The sequence below is a fragment of the Cucurbita pepo genome, chromosome LG20 (genome assembly GCF_002806865.2).
Source record: "Cucurbita pepo subsp. pepo cultivar mu-cu-16 chromosome LG20, ASM280686v2, whole genome shotgun sequence".
Taxonomy (NCBI): Eukaryota; Viridiplantae; Streptophyta; class Magnoliopsida; order Cucurbitales; family Cucurbitaceae; genus Cucurbita; species Cucurbita pepo.
Window position 1 is genome coordinate 5,302,012 of NC_036657.1, and position 11,272 is coordinate 5,313,283.

At 45.3% G+C, this 11,272-nt stretch overlaps 1 protein-coding gene across 1 annotated transcript; it reads right to left on the reverse strand.

The window, feature by feature from the left end:
• Nucleotides 1-1,054: 1,054 nt before the first annotated feature.
• Nucleotides 1,055-2,062, reverse strand: LOC111783587. Its single transcript, XM_023664511.1, has one exon. It carries the CDS (start codon nucleotides 2,060-2,062, stop codon nucleotides 1,055-1,057), a length of 1,008 nt encoding a protein of 335 aa, XP_023520279.1.
• Nucleotides 2,063-11,272: the final 9,210 nt, after the last annotated feature.

Consider the following 11,272-nt stretch of genomic DNA (forward strand, 5'->3'; position numbering starts at 1 on the left):
ATCCTAACCCCCTTTTTGAAGCATCGCTGTACACTACAAAGCCTCCATCTCCTGACGGTACAGTGAGTATCGGGGCAGATACTAACCTCTGTTTGAGTTCTTTGAAACTAACCTCACACTGATCATTCCAGGTGAACGACTTTCCTTTCTTGGTCAACTCAGTGAGGGGGGTGGCGATCTTGGCGAAATCCTGCACAAACTGCCGATAATACCCTGCTAGTCCAAGAAAACTCCGTACTTCCGTCACTGTGGTCGGGCGAGGCCAATTTGTCACCGCTTCAATATTTTTTGGGTCTACGGTGATTCCCATGCTTGAAACTACATGCCCAAGAAATCCCACCTGTTCTGCCCAGAATTCACACTTGGAGAACTTTGCAAACAACTTGTTCATTCTCAGAGTGGTCAGCACTTTCCGGAGATGTTCCTCGTGTTGTTCCCTAGTCTTGGAATACACCAGGATATCATCGATGAAGATGATCACGAAGTTGTCTAAAAACTCTCTGAACACTTTGTTCATCAACCCCATAAATGCTGCTGGAGTGTTGGTCAAGCCAAACGACATTACCCTAAACTCGTAATGTCCATACCTTGTGCGAAAGGCTGTCTTTAAGATATCACTCTCCTTAATCCTTAATTGATGGTAGCCTGACCGTAAATCAATCTTTGAGAACACAACTGCTCCTTGCAACTGGTCGAACAGGTCGTCGATTCGGGGCAAAGGATACTTGTTTTAAATAGTCACTTTGTTAAGTTCCCGATAGTCCATGCATAAGCGCATAGAGCCGTCCTTCTTCTTCACAAATATCATTGGGGCTCCCCAAGGAGACACACTTGGTCGTATAAAGCCTTTGCTTAGTAGCTCTTGAAGTTGCAACTTTAGTTCTTTCAGTTAAGCAGGGGCCATTCTGTACGGGGCTCTTGATATAGGGGTTGTTCCTGGCTCAAGTACAATTTCGAATTCCATCTCACGCTCTGGGGGTAGGCCCGGGAGATCTTCTGGGAACACGTCCATGAATTCTCTCACTACTGGCACTGAGTTAATGCTCGCCTCAGTTCACCCTAATTCCACCACATGAGCTAATATCCCCCAAGCACCCTGAGATAACATCTTCCTTGCCTTTAATGCCGAGACTATCCTCGAGACCGTTCCCGCCCTGGTCCCCTTGAACTTGAAGCTTGGTTGACCAGGAGGTCTGAACACCACCTCCTTGTTGAAGCAATCGATGGATGCATGGTTTTTAGCCAACCATTCCATCCCTAAGATGACGTCAAAATTGGCCATATCTAGGACTATCAGCGTCACATCCATCATGTGGTTTGACACACACAACTGACAGTCCTTTACCCTCTCGAACGCTTCCATACTTACCCCTGCTAGGGTACCCACAGACAACCCGTACCCTAGCGGTTCAACTTCTACTCTTGCGTGTTTTACAAGATTAGTGGAGATAAAAGAGTGGGTTGACCCAAAATCAAATAAGACCCGTGCGTAATACCAAGGAATAGAGAGCGTACTTGTGACTGTAGTGTTGGAGTTTTCTGCCTCCTGACGAGTGGTAGCATACATTCGCCCCTGTTGCGGAGCTGGCCTCAGGTTTGAGGTCAGTTGGTTACCAGGGGGTCTATCAGTACTAGCTGCTCTCCCTTGGGTGCAGTACGCGACAACGTGACCTTCTTGGTGACAGTTGAAACATACCCTATTCTTAAACCGACACTGTCCTGGGTGACGTCTCCCACAGTTCGAGCAATGGGGTCTGTCACGTAGCGTGTTCTGTGGGCAAGCCTTTGGTTGTCTGAGCTCTTGGTTTAAATTTGTCTTAGCCTGGTGCCAAGACACCTTTGAGGAAGTAGGTGACGTCTGCTCTCTCTTTCTCTTCTGGTCAACCGACGTGTTTGGGTGGGTTTGGGTGTCTTCTGTTGGATATTCCTTAACATCGAGCGTCTCGGCCAGTCGGAGTGTCGTTGCGTAGTCAGGTGGATCGTGAGCTGACACCGCCCCTCGGATATCAGGCCGCAAACCCATAACAAAACACTCTACATTCAGCTCTTCCGTTGAGGCCATTAATGGGGCGAAACGGGACAGACGGGTGAACTCTCACTCATACTCCTCTACTGACCTGTCTCCCTGCTCTATGCTTAGGAATTCGCGTTGCTTCTTATATCGCACCACTGGTTTGAAGTATTTTCGAAGAAACGCCTTTCTAAACTGTGTCCAAGTGATGTCGTCCTCGTCTGCGGCAATCGCCCGGGAGGCTGATTGCCACCACAGTTTAGCATCTTCGCGTAACAAATAAGTCACGCAACTCAGTTTATGTTCCTCCAGACAGCTCATGCGTCGAAAAATTTCATCAATAGCCGACAACCATAATTCAGCTACGACAGGGTCCTTGGATTTTCCCTCGAATACTTCAGGGTCCCGACGTTTGAAAGCCCAAAAATACTTACTTTCTTCTGATGCATCACGTCTCCCGGGTTGTGATGGGTCGTCAGCCTGGCACTTGGCGCTAAGGTCGAGATCAGTTGGGCCAATTGCCCATTTGTCTGTGCCATAGATTGCATCAGTCCCATCATCATAGTCATATTAGGTACTTCCGTAGTATCAATGTTTGCTCTCGGTAGACCAGATGGGGAACTCCTATCCCTGGATTTGGGTTCGCATTCACTGACTGTTCTTGAAGTGGGGCCCCCAAGGACGGGTTCTCTTGTACCCTTGCCGACCTGCTTCGAGCACGTTTACCTCCCCAATTTGTTACTTGGCCAGCCATCCTTTCGCTTGTTTCGTTCCTAATCCACAATTAATTACCTCATAATTTTTTTTTAAGTGTATTCTACACTACTTCATGACTAACAAGTATATAAAACCACACACGATAGTCAATCAAAATATCAATACTTGACAATTCATATTCCTTCATTTTATGGCCAAGCGTACCTGGAAGTGACGAGGTTTGCCGTTCAGTCATGGGCGACTCTTTGGCTTACGATGTAAGTAGTCTACAGAATCCCATAACTAGGCTCTGATACCAACTGTAACGACCCGACTTATCCTGACGGTAGCGGTCAGGGTCGTTATGAAAGATAATGTGATTTATTTTGAAAAAGGATGAAAATCATGCAGAATCTTATTAGAAATCACGTGCGGGGTACCCCNCGACGTTTGAAAGCCCAAAAATACTTACTTTCTTCTGATGCATCACGTCTCCCGGGTTGTGATGGGTCGTCAGCCTGGCACTTGGCGCTAAGGTCGAGATCAGTTGGGCCAATTGCCCATTTGTCTGTGCCATAGATTGCATCAGTCCCATCATCATAGTCATATTAGGTACTTCCGTAGTATCAATGTTTGCTCTCGGTAGACCAGATGGGGAACTCCTATCCCTGGATTTGGGTTCGCATTCACTGACTGTTCTTGAAGTGGGGCCCCCAAGGACGGGTTCTCTTGTACCCTTGCCGACCTGCTTCGAGCACGTTTACCTCCCCAATTTGTTACTTGGCCAGCCATCCTTTCGCTTGTTTCGTTCCTAATCCACAATTAATTACCTCATAATTTTTTTTTAAGTGTATTCTACACTACTTCATGACTAACAAGTATATAAAACCACACACGATAGTCAATCAAAATATCAATACTTGACAATTCATATTCCTTCATTTTATGGCCAAGCGTACCTGGAAGTGACGAGGTTTGCCGTTCAGTCATGGGCGACTCTTTGGCTTACGATGTAAGTAGTCTACAGAATCCCATAACTAGGCTCTGATACCAACTGTAACGACCCGACTTATCCTGACGGTAGCGGTCAGGGTCGTTATGAAAGATAATGTGATTTATTTTGAAAAAGGATGAAAATCATGCAGAATCTTATTAGAAATCACGTGCGGGGTACCCCTTTAAAATTTCGCAAAACAATGCCGTCTAAAGCTATTTAAAACAAAGAGGAAATTTGAATCAAAGGAAGTCTAATGTGTTGGCCTAGTTCCCACAAACTAGGCATCCACAACATAGTTTAAATTAATACAAAAGAGCGGAAACGTCTCTCACACAAAAAATGAGACTACAAGAAAAACATAAACATCCTTGAATCGCCCCGTGACTGACTTTGGCATCCTACTCGTCACCTCCGTGCCACAGCTTCGCCTGAAAAATCATTTACAAAAAACAGGGTGAGTATAAAAATACTCAGTAAGAAACTCCCCTATTGGGGATCAGCATATGAATCGTCATAAGGCATCAGCCAAAACACGCAGCGTGTAACCACTACCACGAGAACCTCACCTCCTTATTTCCTCCCATTGACTATCAACGGCTCGTTATCCGATACACACAGCGTGTAACCATTACTGGATAGTCTTTTCTAGAATCACCCCAAAGGTGACTAGTGGTGGCTAGTTACCCGAATCACACAGCGAGTAACTATTACCACAATCCTTACTCATGGCTACCTACAAGCACATTATGTCGGCAATAGACACATATCGTCAGACTGCCCAACCTAACCATATTACTCTACGATCCGAATACACAACCATCCGATTCCACAACCATTCGATTACACAACCATTAGAATATACGACAATCAGAACATACGTCAATCAAAATATACGACAATCAGAATACATAGCAATCAGGATACATGTCAACCAGGTTGCATAATATTACACACAGAGATCAGATTGTTCCTGGCAAACGGATTACCCAGCACCTAGCCCACAAACGATTCTGTTCGACTCATTTTCAAAAAAACAAAACGTTTATTTTCAACAGGCGAGTCCCTTTACCTGAGAGCTGCATTCTTGGCCTTTCCTAATCAACGACGATCCGACTCCCCTCGAATTGAGCCTTCCTCCTACGTAGGCGTTGAACCTTTGTTAGGTCTAACCTTTGCTAGGTCTAACCCTCTTGAGGTCGGTTTTGGCAACGACGATGTCGTTCCCTTGCGGCGGCGATGTGGTGCTGAGCGGATGTTTTCTGATATTGGAAGGGGCGCAGAACAGTGAGGAAACAATCGGTTGTGGGGCCGAACCGTTGGGTGGCCGTGGCTGAAGGGAGAAACGTGAAACAAAAAAAAAAAAAAAAAAGAGAAGTAAGGGTGGCGGCTAGGGTAATGGGTTTCCTCCCATTGAACCCTAGGTTTATTTATTTAATTTTTTTTATTGGGTCGTGGGGCCCAAAACGTGGGCCTTACATTGTGCTTCATAACTTCTCCCTTTTGCTTCAGTTTGAAGACCCATGCTCGGTGTCCCGGCGGCATATCCTCCAGACTCCACGTCTGGTTCTAGGTGATGTCTTCAGCCAGCACGGGTTCCTTTCTGCTTCGGCAAAGATGTTCGGTTCATCTGACATTGATGATGGCATGCAGTTCGGCCACTTTTTCGAGGTTCACCTCCTCCCACTAGGTCGTCCATCCCCTCCGGTACTTGGCCTCCAAATCAGCATCGTGATCGGCATCCAGTGTCGAATCTGTAGTCCGTGGTGTTGCGAATTCCACTAGTTTAAGGGGTGCATCTGCTGGCGGCAGTGACGGTTCCTGGCATACAGTTCGGCCACTTCTTCAAGCTCGCGCGCTGCAAGTCCAGGTGGTTCACCTCCTCCCACTAGGTCGTCCATCCCCTCCGGTACTTGACCTCCAGATCAGCATCGTGATCGGCATCCAGCGTCGAATCTGTAGTCCGTGGTGTTCACCACTAGTTTAGGGGGTGCATCTGCTGGCGGCGGTGACGGTTCCTGATGCTTGGCTCCTCCTTCTTCCGATTCGGTGACGAGGTACTCCACCGTGAATTGATTTGGGTTGTGGTCTGCCTCGATCACATTGTTCCATTGCCAGAAGGTGCTTTCGTCGAAGATGACGTGGGCTTGGTGTCCCGGCGGGGCATATCCTCCAGACTCCACGTCCTGTTCTCGGTGATGGATGTCATCTCCTTGGGTTCCTTTCTACTTCAGCGAAGGTATTCAGTTCATCTGGCAGATGGCATGCAGCGCGCGGAGTTGTGGTTCACCTCCCCTCCCACTAGGTCGTCCATCCCCTCCGGTACCTGGCCTCATGATCGGCATCCAGCGTCGAATCCGCAAGTCCAGGTGGTTCACCTTTCCTCCCATTAGGTCGTCCATCCCCTCCAGTGTACCTGGCCTCCAGATCTGCATCGTGATTGGCATCCAGCATCGAATCCGCAGTCCGTGGTGTTGCGAATTCCACTGGTTCAGGGGGTGCAGTTGGCTCCTCCTTCTTCCGACTCGTTGACGAGGTACTCCACCGTAGCAATTTGGGTACGGTGGGTGCAGTTGGCTCCTCCTTCTTCCGACTCGGCCGTAGCAATTAGCAATTTGGGTGGAATTTGGGTACTCCACCTGAGTTTGAATACTAACCCCTTCTGTAGTTCAAAATTCTTTTTCCTCACGAACCGGTTTGGAACCACCACTAATGATGGAAAATGAATCGACGTGGAGGAGTGAGTGAGCCTGCCCGGGATGGACCCCAGATGTGTGTATTTTTGCACTTTGCATTTTCTTCTACTCAAACCTAAGAGTTGTGTATTGTTAGGTCGACGCTCTAACCACTTGAGCTATTCAACTTGATTGTTGATAAAGTTGGCTCCTCTGCAATGATATACCACCGATGGCTTTAACTTGGCTCTGATACCACTTGATATTTTTCGACAATGGATAATCGGCAAGTGAAATCCTCTCGATGAGAGGAAATCGTTTGACGGGAAGTTGTTGGAAGAAAATAAAAAATGCAAAAAAATAACAAAGAGAGAGAGAATTGCAATTTTGACTCTTGCTTCAAATGAGGTAATTTTTTCTTCTCAACAGATTCACCTATTTAAATACTTAACTATACTAAGGATGGTCAGAGAGTGGCCAACTAAATCTGTGTCATTTCATTTGCCCACCTACAAAATTGGTAATCCATTCGACGTGTTTGTCAAACGGTCAAAGGAATATATTTAATTAACTAATTAAAATGTGTAAATCTAAATAAGGAAACCTCAAGCTTTTATCTAACACCCTGATCGTAAGTCCAACTTCGTGAAGTATTTGGCCCCGTGAAGTTGGTCGAACAAGTCGGATATTATCGGTAGTGGGTATTTGTTGGGTACCGTCACCTTGTTTAAGGCTCTATAATCTATGCACAGACGCAACATCTCATCCTTCTTTTTTTGAAATGTAAGGCGCCTTTGCCGGGCGGATGAATCCTGCCGTCAACAACTCATCTAGTTGTTTCCTCAATTCGGCTAGCTCAAGGGGAGCCATCCGGCATGCGTTCTTCGCTGGGAGTTTTCAACCCCGGGGAGGAGTTCAATTTTGTGATCAATGCCTCGACGGGGGGTAATGTTTGTGGTAAGCTTTCTGGCATTATGTCGGCATAACTGTCTAGTACCTCCTTGATTTCGCTTGGAATAGTTTCCTCAGTGGTCACTTCTTCCATAAGTGGTATAGCCATAAATGTAGGTTCTTCTCGTGCGAGTCCTCTTTTCAATTGTATGGCCGAGATCATTCTAAGATTACCTGGTTGCTTGATGCTTGCAGGTATTACTGTGGGGTTGCGATCGGTGATCACCAAGCATTTCGCCAGTGGCATTAGGATAACTTTGTGTTCTAGGAGGAACTCCATCCTAAGTACCACCTCAAAGTCGTCCATGCGAACCACGATAAGGTCCAACTCTCCTGTCCAAGCCCCTAATTTGAAGGGGACTCTTTTGGAAACTCCCACAATAGGCAAGGCTTCGGAGTTGACAACTTTCATTTTTTCGGGGTCCTTTTCTATGGTGAGTCCCAATCTTCGTGCTTCTTGATCGGTGATGAAGTTGTGGGTCGCTCCTGAGTCTATTGTCGCATCCACGAACATGAGTCCTTTCTCTATTATCTCCTTTGGGTCGACCTTCCGTTGGAGGGCTGACAAGAATTTGAGCACGCCCATTCGGGGGTTGTCTTGATCTTCCTTCTTGTCTAGCATAGTTTCAACTCTTGTGTCGTTGCTCTCTTGAATGGACACTTGGAGTGCACTGAGAGAGGCTCGATAAGAACAGTAGGACAGTTTGTGGGGGCCTTTACACAACAGGCATTGTAAAGGTGTCGTTGGGTGGTTCCTTTGAGGGTAAGGTCCTCGAGATGTCCCCGCTTGGTTGTTCCGAGGAGGTCTATCTATCCACCTGCTTGGTCTGTCGTTACTTCCGTTTGGCCTATTGGGGCTTCCATTTCGATGACCTAGTGGTTTTATCTATTTTGTCCCCAGTGTTTGGGGCCTGTGTTGTTCTTCTTTGGTAACCCGCTTCGTTCCCATAGTCTAGGAGTCTCTCGGCGTTGGAAATTGCGGTAGCTAGGTCTTGGACCTTTTTCTCGTGTATTTTTTTTTTTGGCCCACGGTTGTAACCCATTTATAAAGAAGAATACCTTGTCCTTCTTTGATGTGCCCCTGATATCTAGCATCAGGGTCGAGAACTGTCTGACATAGTCCCTTATGCTTCTAGTTTGCTTTAAGGCTATTAGTTTTTCCATTGCTAGATGTTCTACGTTTTCGGGGAAGAATTGGTCCCTCAACTCTCTCTTGAGGTCTTCCCACAAGTCTATGGTGCACAATCCATTCTCGATGTCTTGCACCTTCGTACGCCACCAAAGTTTGGCATCGTCTATGAGATACATCGAGGATACTGTCACCTTTATGTCGTCGGTACAAGCTGTTGTGGCTTTGAAGTACTATTCGACATCAAAGATGAAGTTCTCCAACTCTTTGGCGTCCCGGTTCCCTTTGAAAGGTCTAGGGTCTGGGAACTTCAGTTTGTTGGATCCTGTATTAGTTTGCCCAGCCGTGACATTCTCCACGGCTTTCATGGTCACCTCAATCCGGGTGCTCATGACGGACATCTTTTCTTGGATGTCATCGATCGTTGTTCTGAATTCGTCAGCTAATCCATTGAACAAACTCATCATGGTCACCTCCTTGTGCGCGACAGAGCTATCAGGGCTACCAGACGGTCTTGAGCTGCTCATAGGAGCAACTATTTCTTCGTGCGAGGTCACTCGAAACATCAGTTCTGCGATTGGCAACCCATCCAGGCAGTTGCCCATTGCGTCGATTTCTACGACTTTTCCATTCAATTCTGTCACCCGTGCTTCCAGGAAGCGGATGGTGTCATGGACTTCTTTGAGGAACAACATTTCCTCCTCTATTAAAGTAAGCCGGTCGGCTTGTGATTTGGGTGTCGACTTTGTCGTTGACATGTTTCCAGTCTTTGCTATGTCATGGAGCTAACAAAGCTCAGATACCACTGGTCACAAACGCACTTTTGATGGCAGCGGACTTGCGATTGTGCGACACTCATTTTCCAACGACAAGTGAGCTAAATCAATTCGTTCTTGCGTCGCCTACGGCCAAGCGACGTATGTTCGAGCCTCTGGCCTCGGTTTTAAGAGAAGGTTTTAGAAAACGAGGATAGAGAGAGATTTTCGAAAGAGAGATTTTTGAAAGAGACGTTATATAAGTAAGCAAGAGAGAAATAACAACGGCTCATAGTATATGACCTTGGGTAGGGAGAAGTTGACAACTAGTTGTATTCCTCTATAGTACATTCTGAGGCATTTCATGTCTGACAGGCCTAGACATGATATTTCTGAAACGTCATACTTCCTAGAAATAGTAAAGTAAAACACTAGAATATGAAAAGGCATAAAAGACTGGGCTTGTCATGGTCATGCGACCATGGGCAACACGCCTTGGACGAGCATGATCGTGACACAAGGCGGGCTGATCTGTAGGTGTGTTGATGCTGGGCGCAGATTTTGGGTCGAGAACACAGACGGGCTAAAGCAAAAACTGGGCCAGGCTTGCGCGCTAATGAGTCGAGAACGGGAGCTACTTGCTGGGCTGAAGGCGCGCCTGGGTGGAATCCAAACCTGACTTGGTTTAGTCTGAGGCTACGGTTCGGATTTTGTTTCAGCCTCCAAGCCTAACTTTTTCGAGATTTTTCCGTTTTCCTTCTTTCCACGTTTATTTATTTAGTTTTTTAGTTTTGTTCTTAGATAAAAAAAACTGTGATTTTTCTCCTTATTTACACGTTTTCCTTATGAATAATGGTTTGATTTTAGGTATTCATGAATAGTGGTAGACCATCCTTTTTTAGCTGGCCATTTGGGAAGTTTAGGCAAGATTTGTTGGCCACTCCATTTTAGAAGGTAATTTCTTTTAAATACGTGAATTAAATAAGAAATAAAGGCGCTTTGTATTTGAATAGAGTCAAGTCCCAAATCTTCCTATTCTTTCTCTCCCTCTTATTTTGTCTCCAGAAATTCTCTCTCTCTTATTTTGTCTACTTGTCTACAGAAATACTTTACACAAAATATGACTGAGCGTCTTAAGATTAGAATGAATTCTTCTATAGCTTTCCTTAGTCAACTTTCCTAAGTCAAAATTTTCTCACTAGACACTTAGTTAGAGACAACGCTAACTTCACACGACAATTGGCTGAGCATGACGACTTTTCTTAAGACTAGAATGAATTCTTCGGCAGCTTTCCTTAGTCAACTTTTCTTAGTCAAAATTTGCTCACTAGACACTCAGTTAGAGACAACGCTGACTTCACACGACAATTGGCTGAGCATGACGACTTTTCTTAAAACTAGAATGAATTCTTCGGTAACTTTCCTTAGTCAAGATTTTCTCACTAGACACTCAGTTAGATAAAACACTAACTTCACACGACATATGGCTGAGCAGGACGACTTTTCTTAAGACTAGAATGAATTCTTCGGCAGCTTTCCTTAGTCAACTTTCCTTAGTCAAGATTTCCTCACTAGACACTCAGTTAGAGACTGACTTCACACGACATATGCCCGAGCAGGATGACTTTTCTTAAGACTAGAATGCTACCCCGCTGGAACTCAAGACTTTTAGCTAGTCTTAATTGATTCTTGTCCCTGTTTGACATCGTCGTAAATTTTTGTAATTTATTTTCTAACCCAACACGTGAATTCCTAGAACACAAATAATTCGACATTTTTTTCTAGTAAATGCAAGATACCCTTATACGGATGATAGAGGCACTAAGTTGAAGTCCATAAAAACTTATATTAGGTTAGCTGCACTTTACTTTTCTCAGGTTGGATCCGAGCATTGTTTTACTTTTTCCTCTATTTTATATTCTAGTTTTTTTGACACATAGTTTATTCTCGTTTTCATATGTTCTGGATTGAATTAAGAATTTTATTTTTAACGCGTGAGTTCATGACATCATTTATGAACTATTTAAAATGAATGTTTTCGGCGCAAAAAAAAAAAAAAAA

Coding starts and splice junctions, on each gene's coding strand:
- LOC111783587 (XM_023664511.1), bottom strand. CDS start 2,062: ATGGCCTCAACGGAAGAGCTGAATGTAGAGTGTTTTGTTATGGGTTTG.